At 41.0% G+C, this 21,914-nt stretch overlaps 1 protein-coding gene across 1 annotated transcript in view; it reads left to right on the forward strand.

Annotated features, from left to right (window-relative positions):
- Positions 1-20,494, forward strand: part of fam81b (family with sequence similarity 81 member B) — a 31,585-nt gene extending 11,091 nt beyond the window's left edge. The window contains exons 3-9 of the mRNA XM_080764937.1: positions 1,362-1,569; positions 3,781-3,899; positions 7,867-7,996; positions 8,534-8,640; positions 14,696-14,831; positions 16,765-16,966; positions 19,478-20,494. Coding sequence (XP_080621063.1) covers positions 1,362-1,569; positions 3,781-3,899; positions 7,867-7,996; positions 8,534-8,640; positions 14,696-14,831; positions 16,765-16,966; positions 19,478-19,611 — 1,036 coding nt within the window. The 3' untranslated portion in view covers positions 19,612-20,494. The remainder of the gene's footprint in view (positions 1-1,361; positions 1,570-3,780; positions 3,900-7,866; positions 7,997-8,533; positions 8,641-14,695; positions 14,832-16,764; positions 16,967-19,477) is intronic.
- The last annotated feature ends 1,420 nt before the right edge of the window (positions 20,495-21,914 follow it).

Below are 21,914 nucleotides of genomic sequence, written 5' to 3' on the forward strand. Positions count from 1 at the left end.
TAGAATCCCTTCTCTAACCCACTTGGAAGCATTTTAGAGGCAATGCCGTAAGTTGTTGTGTTGATTTCAGTTATCTTAACTTTCTGTACAACTTTGTGACTTTTTGTACATTATGACGTTTATTTGTAAGAGGAAAGTTATTTCTTTAACAATGTTTGAAGAGCATAGTATAGCCTAGAGTGCACAGGCGTAGGGCATCCTGCTAATTGCATTGATGTGTGTGTGTAGGTCATTTAGCTACTCTCACCTGTTTTCTTTTTACTGTGAAATAATGTCAATTAAGAACAAACCCTGAATGTTTGTATTGTTGTTATGTTTGCCGTTTTCACCGTCATGTCATGAGGAAGAGCAACAGTAAATGGTCAAATCTTTGTCTCTGTCTTCATTGGCTGCAGTTTAAAGTGACAGTTCTCTACACTGCATGAGAACACTACAATTACACTTGTTTACAAGAGGGTCCACCATGTTCAAATCATCAAAACATTTAGAGACGTGCAAATAGACACTTCTATATAGCCAAAGAACAGAACAGGAATTCATCATAAAGGAGGTAAAAAAGGGAAAAGAAACATATACATTGAATTGCAGCCGTCCGTAGGTGCCCTTTGAGAGCGGTTTTGAAGGAGCCAATGACTGTTGGTAGGGCGTTCCACATTTTGGTGGCATAGGAGCGGAAATAATTTAGTCCCTTGTTTGTGCCAAATCTGGGTTGCACATGGTTTGTTGCACTCCCTCTGGTGTTGTGGGTGTGGACTTTTAAGGAAGTATTTAGACAGGTACATGGGTATCTTGGTGGTGTAGCGAATCTTGTGGACCAGAACCATTGCAAGATGCTGTACTCTGTCATCGACCCTAAGCCATTCCAGCCTGTCAAAGTGGGCAGGGGTTCGGGGGGTGAGGCCTGGAGTCTGGAGCCTTGTTTTAAGGGCCTTTGAGGTGCTGTGGTACCAAGAGGTGCATGCATAGTCAAAGAAACCTTGTACGAGGGCTCCTGTTAGGGTTTTCAAGGTGTTTTTGTTGACCAGTGAGGAGATCCTGTAAACTAAGGAATCTTGTTCTTTGGTTGACTCACCGGAAAGATTAGCCTCTAGGATGGAACCTAGCTGTCTTTTGTTCATAATCCTAGTTGCCTGGAGTGCAAGTGCTTTTTTCAAAGATTTTCAAACCTTCAAATTCTTCAAAATAGCATTTTGAAGACTTTTGGGAGAATAATTTTTTTGTAATTTAAAAAAATATAATGAAATATTTTTTTTTTTTAATAATCTGAAATTATTAATATTTTTCTTTTAATATAGGGCATAAGTGGTTAAACCCTATGCCATCAACAGACACCCATGTGATGATGTTTGACCCCTCATTAGGACTGACGTGTTGGAGGGCCGTGTGAGCGGTCAGGAGAGGACTCTGGCTGTGCTGGTGGAACAGGCCCTGAGGATCAAGGAGGAGGTGGCTTCCAGCCTGCACGCCACCCAGGGCTCCGTCCTGGCCGAGGCCCTGTCCCGCAGGCTGCTAGAGAGCCACATCAGCACCATCACGCACATCGTCAAGAAGCTCAGCGTGGACATACAGGTACGCACAGACGCACGCACGCACTCACACGTCACATACACAGTGTTGTGGAGCACATAAACTATGTAGTTGAACTACGACTGAGTATAAAAAAGCTCTATATAAATTGGATATACATTGGACAGTCCGTGATAATCATGACATTTTACTTGACAAACATACAGGGCCGGCTGACGGACCATATCGTCACGCTCATGTCACCATGACACAGCCATAACCATAAAGGAGTTCCCGCTATAGCTACGCTCAAATATGTGTGTTGTTAAACAGTTAAGTTAAACAACACACTCCACCGGACACCACTGCGGCGGGTCCTAATCCAGACAACTAGCCTTTTGAGTAGTATCTTATAGATTCTATGTACAGATGTGTTTGGACATAAGAAAATATAAAATTTTGGCAAAAGATATAAAAATGTGTGCGACAGTCTAAAATCACTTATGGTATTAAGTAGCTTCATGTACAAGGAACCAATTTAGACCTGAGGCCAATTCTAAAAATGCCTCCTAAAACCTGACTTGAAAAGATGAATTATGTTGCTATGAGACACAGAGGTGTATGAGACACATCCGGCATGAAAGGTAAAACAATGTATAGGTTACACCAGGTCTAAATGGGTGCTGCTGTGCAAGCTCTCGGCTCTCATCAACAGGCGCGCTCTGGTGGAGTTGATCTCCAAAACATCTCTTTCCATGAAGAAGATCACAAGTAAAGCGATATTATCAAGTCTGTTTTTGCCTTTTTTCCTCTCATCTTCCTCAGTTTCCCTGTAACTACCTTCCGTCCCCTCACTCTCTCTGTCGTGCCATTTCTCTTTTAATCAATAATTTACAAACTCTCACACAAACACGCACACATACTCTTACATAGGGCATACATGCACACACGAACTTGGCACTGACTGTACATGCCCTTTGATTTCACTTCATAGAGTGGTGCAATGCTCTGCAAAGCCCTCCTGAATCCCATCACGCTTATTATATGAGACATTTTCCAAGTATAAGCAAAAAAGGTAAAGGCATTATCATCAAATGAATATTGAGGTGCCAATACCACTTACAGTATGGCACTTAGAAGGTTTGTAGCATATAGGCTATATAAACTGAGCACGGAATGTAAAACCAATCAATTTTCTTCTGTAATCTTAGGCAGAGAGTCAAACATCAGGCAACGCAGGGAGAGCACCCCTAAACAAACCACTATAGTAGACACAATTGCATCATTAATCCGCTCTCACTGGGCCCTAAATGATAACACTGATTGTTGTAATCTAATATATCATCGTAATTCCATTCAGCTAATTAATTCTCTGCTTGAGCGTTTGAGCGAATAGCAATAAACCAAGACGTGAAGTGAAGTGAATAACCTGGAAAAGCCTAGATGAGACATGCTTAATGACCCTGTCTCCATAGTGCTCAATAATTATGTTATCTGCAAAGGACACACCTGTGTGCCACTGCCCACTGGGCTATAGCACAGGGCCTGTAAGCATGATTACCAAAGCAAAGGTAATGTAGGCGGGCTTGACCCGCCTGCACAATGCTTAATCCATTTAGTCTGATGGGAATGAACCGGAATGAACAGCAACAGACCTGCAAAAGGCATTACAAGAAATGCACCCGTTATTGTCGAGTCTATGACGTCAGTTATGTGACGTCATATTGACTATATCACGGATGCATATTATGGGAAATTGAGTATTTTTACAAATACTTTTGGAGTTGCACTGATCCCACCGACTTCACAACGGGCACTCCCTCGGGTCCTCAGCGAGCTACACCAAATCTTTTTGCCAAAAATAGCCAATATCTGCTATTTTTGACTAATGGTCGCCCCCAGAATATGAACGCTGGGGTTCAGGTGGTTAAGTCCGATTTGCCTACTAGTTCATGGTCTGCTATCAACACCGTCGTATGAAGCAGCATAAAGTAGCCATACTGTAATTACACTCCATCGCATGATGTTGTCGCAATAAATAAGAACTGATTTTCTTTTTTTTCTCTCAATTTTTTTATCCCACGATTTTGCAACTCGTTTTTTTTCACCCAGTATCAATTATCTAATGTAATCCTGGGTGCTACACTTTCTCTGCCAACCTGGGCGGGCAGCGGACTGACCTCATGCTTCCTTCTATGCATGATTGACTTTTCTTTCAAGCTAGTGTGCCACGGTTTTTGTCAAGTGACGCAATGCTGACCTTGGTCTGAACAGGCCCTGGAGAGCAACATCACCCAGAGGGACTCAGTCACATCTGGAACCTCAATCGCCGTGCAGAGTCTAGACCAGAAGAACATGGCTGGGATTGGAGACCTGAGAGGAAGAGTGGCCAGGTACTGCATGCACAATAGTACTGTATCTGGCATTAGTCACTCAATACCATTACTATGTACCCCAGGCAGAACACACACACACACACACACACACACACACACACACACACAGTAGAAAACAAAATTAAAACTTAAAAAATAAGAAAAGTACGTAATTTATTCTAATTGTTGTTATTGCAATTTACGAGCTGCGTTCGCTTCCCGCGTCCGCGCATCTTACTTGTATGTGATAAAACTCCACTCCACCACCCCTTCCACAAATCAAGTCTACTTCTCCAACTGCTAATTCTATTATTAAATAGAAAAAACTAAAGCAGTAACTTTTTGATGGATTGATTTTGCACATATCTGTTAAAACGCTGTGGTCCTTAATTGAGTGTAAATGTGTGTGTGTGTAAACTGAGTGTCATCTGTCATGTATTCGCCAACAATAATACATGCGTTTATACAATCAGAAGGTCACCAGTTTAATGAAAGGTCACCTGGCTGCATGGCATATTGGTCTACTCCCAAGTCTATTACGTTACGTGTCGAATTGTCCCTGGCCTGAGCAAGACACCTAAGCAAGCACACCTAAGCACCTAAGCAAGCTCCCTAGACGCTCTATTAATAAAGACCAATGCTCCTAATAGTCAGTATTGGTAAAATGTAGAGAACAAATATTACATACTGTATGCGCAGATGTACACATGTCTGTCTGTCTGTTGCTATTTGACTGGTCAGGGGCGATTTAGGGGGCGAGGTTAAGGTTAGATTTCTGGGTTAAGGACTTCAGTGTTCTGTAGTACATTACAAATATATGGTAAGTACAGAACAAAGAATGTTTGCTTTCACCATCTTTGTTGAAGAAGAATCTGGGAAATTATGTTGTAGTTTCTTATGGCAGTGTTAATTTTTGTTGGCTAAGACTAGACTAAGTATAGTAGGCCTACTAAATAGTATAATTTGAATTGCCTAACAGGCCTAAAGCTAAATGGTGTGTTCAAAAGACTATGGCTGAATCAGAATTTGCTAGTAACACTAAGATTTGGTGAGGTTAAGGTTAGAGTTATAGCCTTGTATAGGAGACTGGTATATACCAAACATAACCTACAATACCAACTAATTACAAAAAAGACAAACATCACCGATTGGTTCACAGAAGGCTGGTCAATATCATCAGTCTTCTGTAGAAAGGTTAGCGTGACTCACTACCACACAAGATGATTCATGGTTCACCGAGGATCATTGAAAACCTTTCCTACGCTAATCAATGACCTCTTCTAGGCCAGTCATGAATAAGCAAGTAGGCCAGGGATTGGGACTGTTATACACTAGCTGTACAGCTAGTGAACCACTTGCAAAAGAGCTGCTGTGCTGGTCTACAGGGAAATAATGTGGATCTGAGATGAGACAGCGCTATTATTTGTAATTGGGCTGTTGGGTATTTGGCTGTATTAGACAAATTATGATGACTCTTAAACTGTTAAACACATGTGCGCGCACACATGCAGGCACACACACAAACACCTGCTTGCATGTGGGCATACATTACACGCACAGTCGTATCCAACATAATATAGCACAATACATTTGACATGCCCTTTGGCCCAGCTGATAAATGTGGTTCATTTATTTTGGCCTGCAAATTACATTCACCTAATGGCAGGCTCCGTGACAACCTCATAAATGAAGTCTCAATTAAGGGCCATTTAAGAGTTACACTGAGAGCCAGAGCTGTAGTAGAGGAGGTTCTATATCTGATCAGTCACACTGTTCACACACAGCACAGGCTTGCCGTTTGCTGGAAGCCAGCACTCATGGGAAACCACACAAATATTTATCTGATCTGAGCTGGTGATTCATCAAAGCTCCAGGCAAACAATATCGCAGTATCAGGAGCCATAACATCAGATTTCTGAGACTGCTGAACAAGCGCTAAGCCCTGTCCCCATTGCCTTGATTCGAACTCTGTGTCATACTTGACGCTCCTTTCGTCACATTCAATCTTTTATAAATTAAAACCGTATTTTACTTTGTTGTATGACAGTGTCCCACAAAGGTTTTGGACATTCAATATCTGATATTCATGTCCGGGTAGCTCAGTCGGTACAGCTCTCGCCTTTGAACCACAATGTCATGGGTTTGATCCCAGGCAACGCCAACTCAGTGTATGGTTACACTGAGTTACACAGTGTATGCTCCTTCCACACGCTACGTCCGGCCCGGGGAAATTCCCCGTCAGGTGAAAAGAAGCAGCTTGGACTCCTGGACTCCTCATGCATAGAAGGAAGCAGTGCCGGTTCTAGGCCACATATTATACAGAGCCCCCCCCCCCTCCTGCTTTGCCACGCCGGATAAAAATTGTAAATTTGCCATGAAAATGCTTCAATCTGGTGCACTTTGAGATCAAAATTAAGAAGCTAGGTGGGGGCCTCATGTGGCCAGTAGTAGTGGTCCTACCCCCCCCATGAGACTTACAAATCCCAAATGTTTATAAACAAATCCCAAATGTTTATAAACAAATCCCAAAATGTTTATAAACAAATCACAAATGTTTATAAACAAATCCCAAATGTTTATAAACAAATACCAAAATGTTTATAAACTAATCCCAAAACCCATGAGACTTGGTCCTACCCCCCCGACCATGAGACTTACTGCAGGTCAACTGGTAGTGGTCCTACCCCCCCCATGAGACTTACAAATCCCAAATGTTTATAAACAAATCCCAAATGTTTGTAAACAAATCCCAAATGTTTATAAACAAATCACAAATGTTTATAAACAAATCACAAATGTTTATAAACAAATACCAAAATGTTTATAAACAAATCCCAAATCCCTTGGTCCTACCCCCCCCGACCATGAGACTTACTACAGGCCAACTGGTAGTGGTCCTACCCCCCCCATGAGACTTACAAATCCCAAATGTTTATAAACAAATCCCAAATGTTTGTAAACAAATCCCAAATGTTTATAAACAAATCCCAAAATGTTTATAAACAAATCACAAATGTTTATAAACAAATCACAAATGTTTATAAACAAATCACAAATGTTTATAAACAAATACCAAAATGTTTATAAACAAATCCCAAAACCCATGAGACTTGGTCCTACCCCCCCGACCATGAGACTTACTACAGGCCAACTGGTAGTGGTCCTACCCCCCCCCCCCCCCATGAGACTTACAAATCCCAAATGTTTATAAACAAATCCCAAATGTTTGTAAACAAATCCCAAATGTTTATAAACAAATCCCAAAATGTTTATAAACAAATCACAAATGTTTATAAACAAATCACAAATGTTTATAAACAAATCACAAATGTTTATAAACAAATACCAAAATGTTTATAAACAAATCCCAAATCCCTTGGTCCTACCCCCCCGACCATGAGACTTACTACAGGTCAACTGGTAGTGGTCCTACGGTAGTGCCGGTTCTAGGCCTTTTGAGGCCCTAGGCAACATATTATACAGAGGCCCCCCCCCTCCTGCTTTGCCACGCCGAATAAAAATTGTAAATTTGCCATGAAAATGCTTCAATCTGGTGCACTTTGAGATCAAAATTAAGAAGCTAGGTGGGGGCCACATGTGGCCAGTAGCCCATGTAAGGGATACATGAAAAAAAAAAATCTTCTCCCTGTGACGAGGCCCCATCAGTGGTTGAGGCCCTAGGCGACCGCCTAGTTCGCCTATGCCTAGAACCGGCCCTCAAGGAAGCATGAGGTCAGTCCGCTGCCCCCCAGGTTGGCAGAGGAAGTGTAGCGCCCAGGATTACATTCGATAATTGACACCAGGTGAAAACAATGGGTTTGCAAAATCATGGGATAAAAATTATAGAAAAAAAATAAAGGGGGATTCTCGGCAGATAGCGACAATAGGATTATCTGACCTACAGTACAATATCTCATCTGATCTCCCTCCTGTTTTTTTGTCTGTTCACCCTCCACCCGACCACCCCTGTACTCCACTACTCCAGGTGTGATGCCAGCATATCCAAGCTGAGTGCTGATGTGAGGTCTGGGGAACAGCAGACCGTCAGCCTCCGTCAGGAGGTGGCAGAACTCAGATCCGCTTTGGATGGAAGACTGAAGGAGATGGAGCTCAAGGTGTGGTGTCCTCATTATCTATATATCTATAGCCTACTATCTCTCTTGTTTTTCTGACAAAAATTGCCACGTGAGTGAATATAGTATATTTCGCCATGCAGCCTTAAATAATATACACAGTGATTGAGTTTCGTTCATGTGTCATGTGTCATTTAGTGTGAAGGGACGCTATCATTTGTGGTCTCACACTTGCATGACCACACTCTCTGAAGGGTGAAATGAAATCACCCCAGAGGAACCAAGGTCTCATTGTAAACTGCTTTCTTATCCCAGTCTGTTATGTTGTATTTCCTCCATAACAAGATCGATAGCAGAAAAAACAACCTTGACAGCCTGCTTTTAGAGCACATGAGACTCCCCTAGCACAATAAACCTGACCTCTCTCTCTGTGCGCACACACAATGTATGATGCATTCACTTCGACATAAAGACACAAGCATTTACGGTTAATATCTTCCATAGTTGCCTTAAAACAACGCACATTTTATGGAATGTGTGGTGTGCATGTGTGTTTGTGTGTGCGTGTGATTACTATAGCTGTATCAGGTGGAAGGCAGACTAGAGGGCTCTCTAGCAGAGCAGTCCCAGAGCCACAGGAGGACTTTGTCTGAACTGCAAAGCCAGGTGAAACTACTGGAGGCCAGGTGAGCCCATGTTGACAAATATCAATTTACCAGAAAGTACTTACCGTACTTTAAATAAGGTAATCCTTTTCCAAGCCGCGAACCCCAGAGGACCGTCAGCGGTTCTTGGAGGGGTTCCAGTGTTGGTCGACAGCAAACGTAACTAATATACTTTGTGAGTCCGATCTACTGTATAGTGTATGTATAACCTCACAACACGTCAGAATGTGATGTGTTATTTAAAAAAATAAATAATCTTGGATTAATTTTCAACACAAATCTTAAATTCCTGGGGTCCCTGGAACAGTTATTTTCAGATGGGGGTCCTTGACATGAAAAACTTTGAGAACAGCTCTATTTATATTCCGGCTGAGCAATCAAACTACTTAGCAGCAAGATGTGTAAGAAATCACACGTATTCTTTGCTTCAGAGTTCCGAGGTAAATTCTGAGATATAAATTATATAGTCAATGAGCTCTCTTTAACTGGATTTCTCCTGTTGCAGAATAATAGCAGGTGTTTCTCCAATGGTTCCCATGGCGATCATTAGAATTCTTTAGAGAAATGCACTTTACTCTTTTAGCTAGCGGGACAATAGAGATGGGCACAAATAATTGGTTCCACGCTGTGTAATCCAGAGGCATTATTAAGCTAGAGGATAGTTTCAGCTCACTTGAAGTATCAGGATAACAAACAGACCTCAAGCAAACACCCCCCATCCCCCTGAGACCTGAGCGATGTTGCTGTGAATGTTATTTAATGCTTATACATCTCGGGCAGACATTCGGTAATTACCGGTAAATAAAAACAATCACACCCATGTGACTTGAGGGGCGCTCTTATCATCATACTGTACATCATCTCATTCTGGCCAATCACAAATGCGAGAAGCTGTGCATAGGAGGGGCTATCAAAAAGAGTAATTTAATTAGTCAATAAAGTGTCAAAGATCAGAAGGGCTGTTCATTATTGAAAGCTTTCTTTAAACATCTCAAGGTGAATCTTAAGTCATTGCTTACATATTGTAGTAAAACGATGCAAGAGTTACAGTAACACTCAGGACCACTGTGGTCAAGGTTGGGTGTGTTCCTAATCAGGTTTCCTTCAGCTGTGCAGCAGAGCAGCAGAAAGGCTCTGGTCAGCCATGCTTTATATAGCTTGTGCAGGGCTGCTGAAGAAGCATGTGGAACCAGCAGAAACAGACGACAAAACTCATAGTAATTTAATTGTACATGCTTCTGCAAAAATAAACAAATAGTAAGCATTACTGATGAGAGAGGGAGTGTATACGGTTTGGGGATTATAGGATATTGTTTTGCAGCTCCGGTCTATGGTAAAACGGTGTGTTAGACCATGTGTGTACAGTATGTTAAGTGTGTATGTTAGACATGGACAGGTAAGGGATTATATTGTTGTTGACATTGACATATAATCTATATAAATCATTTGTATCAGAGCCATGTACTGCAGCCTCACCGAGAGAGGTTATGCACTGTATAAGGGAGAACACACACACACATGCACGCACGCACGCATGCACACGCAGTCACACACATCCTGCCTCATTGATTTTCTCAGCCACTTCATTAACAACGAGAAGAAAGCCAACTGAATGAATTGAAGCTCCTGGCTGTATGAACTGTAGATAATATAAATTTCCCCTAAGAGAGAAGTCGTAGTGATTCATTGTCCGACGGCCAGAACGATGCAGAGATACTATATTTACAGTATCAGCATATCCGGTGGGGTGTGTGCGTGACTGCGTGTGCGTGCGTGTGTGAGAGAGAGACAGAGACAGACAGTCCAATAAACCAAAGAATACACTGGCAGAATACTGTAGCTGTCCTGAGGACTGATTGAACCAAAACTAAGAAAAGCCTTGACAATATAAACTGCCCATCCTTCTACACCCCTCTATGGAGCTTTGGTACACATTCTTGCCGCACACGCATGCTCAAACGCCTCCACAATTTCCACAACCATTGATATTACAGCATTGTTTGTAGTTTCTATCCTATAGTATGTTGCAACGTGACTATACAGCTCTGTTTACGCATTTCTTTATTCCCTTTTAATTGTACATACTGTACTTGTCTTATAGTTAGTATGTGTTTGAGAGAGAGAGAGAGAGAGAGAGATCTGTACCTTTTACAGACAGACAAATTCACTATTGTTCGTGTTCCAATCTCACTGAAATATCTGCTGCCTCAGCCAGCGCTTGCAGTGCAAGATAAACAGAAGAAAGTAGACCAGACCAGACCACTAGACTAAATTAATCCACTTGCAGCATGCTGTATTCTCTCTTTTCACTGCTTTAAGATTCTACTGCTGTCCTTAGCAGTTGATATGCTGGTTTAGCCGAAGATATTTAGTGCAGAGCGAAACCAGGAGGTGTTTCATAACATATGTTGTTTATTTTATAGATACAGTATTATCTAAAAACGATACTTCTGGCTGCTCGGGCAGTACAGTACAGTACAGTACAGTACAGTACAGTACAGTACAGTACAGTACAGTACAGTACAGTACAGTACAGTACAGTACAGTACAGTACAGTACCACTCACTTCAGACGGGTCAGATTTTTACTTTTTGCTCCACAAATGAGATTGCAGGGCTCAATGGATGCAGATGTTGGTCTTTTCAACTAGCAGGGCTTTTAGATTGTAATTGTCCTTATGCACTCTGTTTCTTTGGAATTTGTTTCATATTTTACTCCTGTCTGAGTTTTGCTGTTGAGTGTCCAACATCCCACTGCCGTTTAAAAAGAGCACGTCGTATAAATGAAAATGAAAATCCATGAATTACACAAACTGACTCATTCATTAAGGCAGCAGAGAGGTGAGGCCCAGCGATGCAGGAAGTCAAAAGATACAGTAGTTTAAGTACTTACTGTAAGTAGGATTAAAGACAAAAGAGCGTTAAAATAAGATCCAAGAATGATCCAGTTTAGACATAATTCCTGAGGATTACAACGTAGAGCGCGCAAAGGCATTAGGAGTAGTTTATGTGAATTCAGAAACGCCCATCTGGATGAACTGAATAGGAGCAGTAGTGGGTATATCAGCAAGAGATGTACGCTGCTGTAGGTTAATAGCACAAGTTTCAGTAGGTCGTCTTATTGATTATTCAAATTAAAAGGTCCTCTACAACGGTGCTGATTTCGTCGACTAAAACTATGACGAAAAATGTTCGTCGACTACCTTTTTTCACTGATGAAAACTAAATTGAAACTAAATTGAAACTAAGCTATGATGATTAAAACTAATATTAAATATATGGACAATTTAGTCAACAGCTTAAAAACTACACAAAAACGTCATTTTACACTTGGTTGCATGCTGAAAATAGCCAATCTACAAGCTTACAACGCGTCACGCTGCGACACGTAAGCTTGTAGATTTTCAGCAAGCGTAAAATCAGCGTAAAAAGCGTAACATTAGCCATTAGGGCATCAAGGCCTGCAAAAAACAACAGTAGATTCAGTCGGCTAAAATCGCATGACATTTAGTCGACTAAAACTAGACTAACACTAAAGCATTTCAGATGATATAAACTATGACAAAAACTAAATTAAACTTTATTCAAAAGACTATGACTAAACAAAAATCAAAATTTGCTGCCAAAATCAACACTGCTCTACAACTATCAATAGGGTTTTGCCGATCTGATCATTTTCAAATGATCGGATCGGGAGCCAAAAAACATGATCGGGACATCCCTAGTATCAATATTATCCATATCATGATATTAGACTGGATATTATCTGTGATTTGGGGTATTGTTCTATTGTGATATGGCATAAAGGTGTACTATAAAATATAAATATCGGATCGGGAAAAATCTGTATCGGCAGATGTTCAAAATCAAATGATCGGAATTGGATCAGGGGCAAAAAAACGTGATCGGGACATCCCTAACTATCAGTACTGCTGTAGGCTACCGCTATATCATTATACAATCTTTTAATCTTATTGTGACCTTCTTTGAGACTAATTATCAGATGAATATTCTGCATACAGAGCCAAGCATGCAGGATATTAACCTTTATACACACTGTAGCTACTGTACAAGAAAATAGAATCCACTAAATAGAAACACACACAATAATAAAGGCTGCATAGCAATACCTCAAATGCCTTACATTTATAGTAGCAGGCCAATTATAAAGATATTGGAAACCAAGCATGCATGCACAGCACATGCGAGCACAGACTTCAAACTGGATATTAGTAGATTGGGTTGTGGGAAGAGCAAAGTGAGTCACTGTTATCTTTTTGTCTTGTCTTGTTAGAGTAATACCTGGTTGCTTAGTAACATTCTAAATTTGGAGCTACAGTTTCTGTGCTTTCAAACGGTATACAGCACCACAGTATCCAATATCCTATACTGAAAGAGACAGGTAAAAGCCCCTAGTCTAGGTTATTATTGTCAGCTAACTAAATCTGGTTGCATTAATTTACAGCAATAGCAATACAGCTGATCCTAAGATAGTTTGTATGCCGTCGTTTATATTTTTGTATTTTGGACACTTTTTTCATTTTAAATTTCACTGGAGAATATGCAGCATCTCATTCTTGAAAGGGTCCTCAAAGCACAACATGAAACAAGAAAACACAAGACAAAGAACAAAGGACAACATATCAACAAGAACATACAATTTACAATTGACATTTAGCAGACGCTCTTAATCCAGAGCAAGCAGACAGTAAGAGACATGTGAGAAGTTTGGCTGGTTGAAGACCAAGCGAGCTGCGGCATTCTGGATCAAAGAGGCTTGTTTGACTGCCAGGATTAATTAATCTATCGCGCATTGCCAACGTTTTATCGCTCGCAACCCTTATTTTGAAGAGCCAAATATCCGTAACCGGATGTTACAATGACAAAGTGTGGTGTATTGACCGGTTGTTGTTCTCTCGGTCGGTGGTGAAAAAACCTGACAGCGAGTATCACAGCGCCTGCTGTCGGCCGTTGAAAAACCTTGTTTTCACCAGAAACGACATTCATTCCGCTGATTTGGAGATACAGGCCATTGAAAGCACCACATAGATTGCAAGTGGATGCATGCGCATCTTCAAAATGGCTGTGGCCACTGTCCCACTTTGACTGTTCCCACGAGTGACAGCTAACGATTCGATCAGATCAAAACATGGATTAAAGAATATAAACCCTGGAAAACATAGTCTACGGTTCTGGCAGGCTAGACGATTAATTTAATCCTACGGTTACGGTTCTGGCGGGCTCCGTATTAAGAGCGCATGCCAGTAGGCTAGTAAGGACTCAAGGAGAGAGTTACAATAGTCAAGTTTTGATATGACTGATGTCTGGATAAGGAGCTGGGCTGACTCCTGGGTGAGGAAACGGTCTAATTCGTCGAATGTTATATAGATATAGTGTAAACCTACAGGATCGAGTGATCGCTGTAATGTCTGCTTTGGATGAGAGCTGACTGTCCAGGACAACACCAAGGTTCTTACACATACACATAAAGGCTCTCCACCATCTAAAACCCCACTACATCAGTACACTAGTATACATAGAAATGCTTTCAATTGAAATGAAATAAAATTGAAATAAAATAAAATAAGACAATTCAGGTGGCCCAAATCAATCAGACAGTAGTTGATTCAGAACACTGCTGCTCGAGTCCTTACTATTAATACCAATACATTTGATAATATCCAGTTCTCAGAGCCATACACTGCAGGCTCCCTGACCCGTTTATTTCACAACAGTTTATAAAACATGAAATCGCTTAGGGCCAAAATAAATTTCTGATCTTCTGCTACCTTATGAACCATCCAGGCATCTCAGGTTGTCTGGGACAGGATACTGCTTTCATTCATTCCGTGTGTTGCACTCTAATTCTATATTTGTAGTTTCTTTCTTTTTGCTATATTCTTAATGTTGTCATCTTAATATTACTCTTATTTTCAATAATAACGTAATACTCTTGTTGTTTGCGTAAAGCACTTTGAATTGCCTTGTTAAAATGTGCAATAATAAAAAATGAACTTGCCTTTGTGTGTTGTTGTGTGTTCAAAATGTAGTTATATATCCATTCTCTGTGCGTACAGAAGCTCTGGTGAGCTGCGGGATGCCATAGAGGAGATAGACCGTGTGAGGAAGTGGGCAGAACAGCAGCTCCATGTCTCTGAGAAGACCAATACACAGGGCAACCACGTACTGCACACTTCACTCCAGGATAAACTGGTAAGAATGGGGTCTTTCTTTACATACTTTCTGTGAAGTTGCCCGAGGGCCAAGGGTCAGCGGTGCTTTTTGGTGGATTTTATTTCTCCAAAACTCCAGCTCCAGTGCAGATATTCACAATGGAAACATATCAAACTGCAAAAATAATACTGGCCAAAATACAAAATAAAGAACTCAAAAATACTTAACGCACAACGTAGGACAAAGGAAAAATAACCAAACTGAACTAGGCTATGCCCATGACCTGGGCCCTAGCAGCTCTCTCACTGGGCTGTCAGCATGATGCCTGCCCCGAGCATAATGACTAGCTCAGCTCTGCTTGCAGTCTCCCCTTTATAGGAGAGGATCCTACCACCCACAGAGAAGCACTTAACCATACACAGCTTATCTACAAGCTCACAGATATCAGCTGAACCTGAATAAGTAACCCCGTACATAGATGTTCTATTTTAGATTAATCGTCATATGGGGTTACATTAATTTCCCCAGATAATAGACATACTTTGATAATTGACATTGTGAAACACCCCTACTCCTCAACAGTACTTGGCACCTTCCCCCCCTTCTTAAACTGAATGGCTGAGCCCTGCTCTGGTTCAGCAGCTCCGATTCAGATAGAAGAGTGCCAGCACTGGAGAGGCCATACAAACACTGAGCTAACCACAGGTCACAATAAACTGAATGTTTACCCTGTGTGTATCATTTCATTTGTACATCCTTATGAACCCTGAATGAATTGTAAATGCATACATCAACAGTATTGACATTATACGATAGGACCTGTCTGCCCCACTACCCACAGTCTGTGTGGTGTGTGCGTGCGTGCAATGTCCTTAATCAGTGTGTGTGTGTGTGTGTGTGTGTGTGTGTGTGTGTGTGTGTGTGTGTGTGTGTGTGTGTGTGTGTGTGTGTGTGTGTGTGTGTGTGTGTGTGTGTGTGTGTGTGTGTGTGTGTGTGTGTGTGTGTGTGTGTGTGAATAGGGCACGGGCTGCCCCGTGACACTTTCGTTACATAATAATTATGTATGGGGTTCAGTGTCTTGCTCGGGGAAACCTCTTATGAAGCTTGGAGCATTCGGGGATGGAAGTTAAACCATAATTTATACTCTGTAGAACAAACAAAGGTGTCACTTTGCTGACAAGAACCAGTCTAGCTATAGCTATCGTGCCAAAGTTGTTCACTTTTAGATCAGTTCTTGTCGGTAAGCGACACCGTCCAAAGTCATTAGCATGCAGCCGCGCCCAGCAGCCGGCGTAAACTAGAGTAAGTCCAGAAAATTAAGGCCCGGCCCTACCTGAGCCCTCATCAAACCCTGTACACTCAAGACACTGCCCCTGCTGCCACCCTTAGATCTCATATGGAGCGGACCTGTTCTGACATGTTGAGTCGTGTATTAAGTAACATAATAGTAATATTGCCCAACACTAGTCGTCAGTCTTATCCTTGCTTCCCCACCACTGCACAGTATGTCTTCAGATTAGTTTTGATCTATTTTTAACTGCCTATGTTGACTAATCAAGAAAACTAATAATGGGCGAGAATTAAATGTACTGCAATCCGTCACACCATTTTCAGCTTTGACTCAGCAGAAACTGTATTCAGCCTTGAAGACTGACTGTATACAGTAAAGGACAGATGGTCAGAAACCGTCCAGTGAGTGATTCAGGCTTACGTTCAGAATTACGGTTTGGGTTGGCTTGACTAGGCAGGTAGTGTTGAAGGTTAATTATGGAAATAATGTACAGAAAATCATCGAAGGTACTTGCTGCAAGTAGCACACAATTTTGTCGCTCCCCATCAGTTTCCCCATTTCCTGTCTGTCTACTGCCCTATCAATAGGCATAAACATTTTACTATACTTGTGGGAACACACACACACACACACACACACACCTATCTGCCTGACTGTGTGTGTGTGTGTGTGTGTGTGCAGGTGGAAGCAGAGGCCAGGCTAGCCGAGCGTCTGCGTGTGGTGGAAAGCCGTGCGGAGCACTCGGAGACCCATCAGCAGCGGAGCAGCCACGGCCAGCTGGAGAGACTGAAGCGCTCAGAGACCAAAGTCAGCGGCCGCATCAACTCACTGGAGAGCAGCCTCCGCCAAGAGCTGCAGCTGGTCAAACAGGACTACCAGGAGGGTAGGTTGGTGCTATGTAAGCTTTAGTGTTGATTTCGTCTACTTAAAACTATAACGAAAAATGTCCATCGAATACCCTTTTTCACAGACAAAAAACTAAAATAAAAACTAAATGAAAACTAAGCTATATGATGATTTGATGACTAAAACTATATGACTAAATACACTGACAATTTCGTCAACAAATAAAAAATAGACTAAAATGTTAGGGATGCACTAGTAAGAGATTCAGTAGTCATTGTATGCTTTGGTTGCAGGCTGGAAATAGCAGATCTACAAGCTCACATGCAACCACGTGTAAAATCAGCCATCAAGGCAGCGCCAAAATAAAAATGTGTTGACTAAATCAACTGTAGATTTAGTCAACTAAAATCGTATGATATTAGTTTAGTCAACTAAAACTATAGACTAAAGGTAAAACATTTCAGATGACTAAAATATGACTAAAACTTTAATTAAAAAAAATATTCAAAAGACTATGACAAAGTGGAGGATAAATTAAGTACTCATATCCGCCCCATGCAGTACTTACTTGAGTCAAAGTATTGATGCTCAGTGGTGCCGACCGATTCTGCTAAAGTATCTGTCTTGAGAGAAAAGTCTTGCCCAAACATGGAGGGATGGTGGGATGGTGGATCTAACATTATGAATTCCCCAAAAGATATTCACACAAAGATATTTGTAACATGAAAAATATTCAGTGTGTGAGATTAGCCACGGATAGACAGACAGCGTTGAAGATGAAGGAGTCATCTCAAGCAAGTGAAGCATTTCAGTGTGAAATACAGCAGCAAGCTATCTACACATGTCAGTGTTAACAGCTAGACTACGCTACGTTATTATATGGAGCAGACCACAGAAAACTTGACAGCCTGCCTCTGCTTGAAGTGACACATCCATCTCCAACTCCTCACCCTACCAATTTGTAGCTCATTTCCCCAGAGACAAATAAAAGGGAAGACAAGGGTATGTCAGTCCATGAATCTCCTGTCCTTTAAGACTCCAATATGCATCCTGGCACTGCAGGGACCATCCATCCACACCCCAACCCCACTTACAATATCGGAATGAATTGATGGAAGGAGATGGCATGGGATGGGAGGACAGCGATGCAAAATTGATAAGGCTCGTAAATATAAGAGTGAGAGGAAAGAGAGAAGACTGATGTGATGTGAACTGTTGTGAGAATCATTTATATTCACTCATACATTCACATGTTGAAGGACTGTAGGCTACATACATTATCCAGATACTGCTGAAAGCTCTGTAAATAAATGTAAAAAAAAAAGAATCAGTGTATGTATAAGTATACTAGTCATACCCACTGTTGACAGTCTGATGTTTGAACATATTCATAGGCCATGGATGTATATTATATTCATGCATATTCACTGATGATAGATTGTACATCTATGCTTTTGTTAACTCTTGTTAACTCAGTCAGACAGATGTCTAGTGTTTATTTATTTTATTTTTATTGCATCTTAATCTCTGTTTTTACCTGTACTGGCCTGTGTTGAACTCTCCACGAGTATGAACCCTCCCAGGGAGGGGGAACAAAAAAGATGTATCTCATCTCGAATTGAGGGTTACATAAGATGCCGTGAGAAAGAGAGAGAGAGAGAGAGAGAGAGAGAGAGAGAGAGAGAGAGAGAGAGAGAGAGAGAGAGAGAGAGAGAGAGAGAGAGAGAGAGAGAGGGAGGGAGAGAGATGTATGAGGGAGTGCATTTGCCTTTAAAACCTTTCTAGTTTCTATATTATTTTGAATATTTCATTATACAGACCAGATATTTCAAACATGGGCAGCTTGGACTTCTGTTGTGTCTTGCCTCTGTAATGGCCGACACCAAACCATATGAGAACATAATTAAAGGCTCTTGGAGCCAAATTGCACTTCTATTTATTTTGTTTTGTTTATTTTATTAATGATGTGTCCTTCCTAAATGATGACGTAATGTCAACCAGTCAGAGGGTGGTTGGTTGTCATTGTAACCCTTATTACTGTACCTGTCAGTACAGTGGGTGATGACACTCAGTGGGTGATTGGCATATCCAAAAGATATGCTATGGACATTGAATTAATCAGGCATGTGTCAAACGTTTAGTCAACCCAGTTGCATTCCTGTATAGTCTACTACTGTTAGGCTTTACAAAGGGGATGTAAGTGATCATTTGTATTAAAATAAGCGTTAATGATTGCTATAATAATAATATTATTCCATCCTAAAATAATCTGGACCAAAACAACAAAATCCATAGTTTGCATGATGGTGGAACTGGCGTTTTGGTCTTTAACTTTTAAACATAAGTCTCACAAAGTCTGTGTTTCATGTGTTCTGTGTGTCCAGACAAATCTATCAATATAAGTCTCCATCATTTCCTTGTGCTTTGGCCCCATTAATTGTCACTTTCTGCTTTAAATTGTAGACTCGCATTCTTTATTTCTTCCTTCAATTGGTAGATTGTCTAAATTGTTCAGCTACTAACTCCACAATTCCTGCTTTTTGGACAGGGTTTAAGTCTGTTCATGACGCCATCGACTCCCTGAGGCAGATCGTTGACGCCAGATCCCGCCTGGACAAAGAGAAACTTCAGAAAGACTTGAGACACATCCGAAGAAAGATGGTGGGACTCAGTGACCCGTGAAACATTTTCAAATCAGAAAATGAGTTATTCTCTGCAAGGCCACACATCCATACTAGTGTAAATCATGCTTAGTGTCACTCTCTCCACTCATATTCAATTGTTCTTTAATCTTGTAGCAGGCCTATAAACATTAGAGCAAGTTGTGGTTCTGTATAATTGTACCTAGCTGCTTTTATCTTCCATCTGAAAATCCATTCTGTGAGGTATTTACCTCAAAATCTAGTTGTTTGGATGTACTCTTTTGGCATTTGGCACACAATACATTTTGCACACACAAAACAGTAGACGTGTAGGAGAAGGAGGGAGACTCGCACACTGCCCCTTGCTGGTTCAAGAGCTTTTATTTAAATGCATAATGAGCAACGTATCAGTCTTGTGGAAGGTCACAAAGCTCTAGTCATGTGCGGGTATCTCCCTCCTTCTCATACACATCTACTGCATGCTTTGTTGCCAACGCACCTGCTTAAAAGTGAACCGGGTGTGCAGTCTTCTCTGCACGAACAAAACATAAGTAAAACATTGTAGAACTTTGTCTTGATTATAATGTACTCATTGTACTGTTAATTCTTACTTTCTGTGGGCATTAAACATATTGTATAGGCCTGATCAAACATTAAAAGGAATTTTCAATTAACTATAGTAAAGTAATTTAACCCTTTCAAACAAAGGTCAACTTTAGACAGGCATAGATAATAAAGTGAAATACAAAATAATAGAAACTCGTTTTAAGATCATTTTATTTGATGAACTTTAAAGTCCCTCTCATAGGCCAACAATTCATGTTTTAGGTGTCAGGTGAAATTAAGTGGCTGATGACTCCATGTGTATCAGCAGACCAATCTTTATGGCTGTAAATGTTTTATTTTGTGAATCTGAATATGTAGGCCTACTGGATATTCATGTTCGTTTTCTGCTGTCATAGCACTGGTATACAAATTATGGCGAAAAGCAAATTAGGCTTGCCGGACACTGCAGCCCCAAATAATAATAAAAATCATCTCATATGGCACTTCAGAATGCATTTCTAGTAATAATATGAGGAAGACTTTCTTTCACACACACACACACACACACACACACACACACACACACACACACACACACACACACACACACACACACACACACACACACACACACACACACACACACACACACACACACACACACACACACACACACACACACACACACACACACACACACACACACACACGTGTCTCTCTTATCTATTTAAGTTCTCTCTGTAACGCCTTCCCTCCCTCCCTCCCTCCCTCCCTCTATCTCTCGGTCTTTCTCTTAACTCTCCCAACTCTCTCTCTCCCTGCGGTTACCCCAGGACAGCTAGCTGTTTTCTGAAAAAACTATGTTGCTAGGCCTAGTAGTTCTCCTCATACATTTAGCCTGTCCAAGGACGGAGGACCACCAACATTATATGCATTTGGCTGCTCATCTCCAAATATTTGATGAGATTTGAGGCAAAGATTTGAGTTAGAAATCTTCACCTTAAACGATCAGGAGAATAGGTCGGGTCTCAACGTTAATACAAATAATTTGTTTAGAAGCCTTGTATGACGAAGGCTGTGATTAGGAGTTCACACCATTGTAATATTGGAGTAAATATACGAAGTCCCAACCTGAGATTCAAGGTTGACAAAATAAAAGAGTTGACTTTGACTGCTGGAGACCTGTACGAGACCACTGTCCCAGTAGAGGGCATCAGGATTTAGAAGACATTTAGTGGAATGTGCTTTCCTTTCTATGCAAGCCAAGTATGATGAATGCTGTTTCAGTAAAGCTCAAAGAAACATGAAGGAAGCCAAGCCATTACTATAATTGTAGACTTTTAACAACATGAAATAGACTTTGTTGTAGCCTAATATGTTTTCACAATTACTTCATATATCATAATTATCAAGTATATAATAATTATAATAATTTGACCTGATGGTCAAGATTCAATTCATCCTCTGAGCAAGCAGGCACGCAGGCATCCATTAGACAGACAGCGCCTTGGGGCCAACTAGACTGATTCTGAATCAGCATTACACTGCATCTCATTCTAATGTGAGAAAAGCAAGCCAGGTTCTTCACCAACATACAGCAGCAAAATGGCATGCCTGATGATGACCCCTTGTGGTATGTTCTTCAATTGCTAAAGAAGGAGAACAAAGTCATGTATTCTCATTTATCTGAGATAATGGAAAAAACTAATCATAATGAGAGTGACCGAAGGGACATGATTCATAAATTGCAACGGCTTCCCAATACACGGCTTGGGAAGCCGTGGATATACACGGCTT

Source organism: Protomyctophum bolini (genome assembly GCF_963924005.1).
Source record: "Protomyctophum bolini genome assembly, chromosome: 6".
Taxonomy (NCBI): Eukaryota; Metazoa; Chordata; class Actinopteri; order Myctophiformes; family Myctophidae; genus Protomyctophum; species Protomyctophum bolini.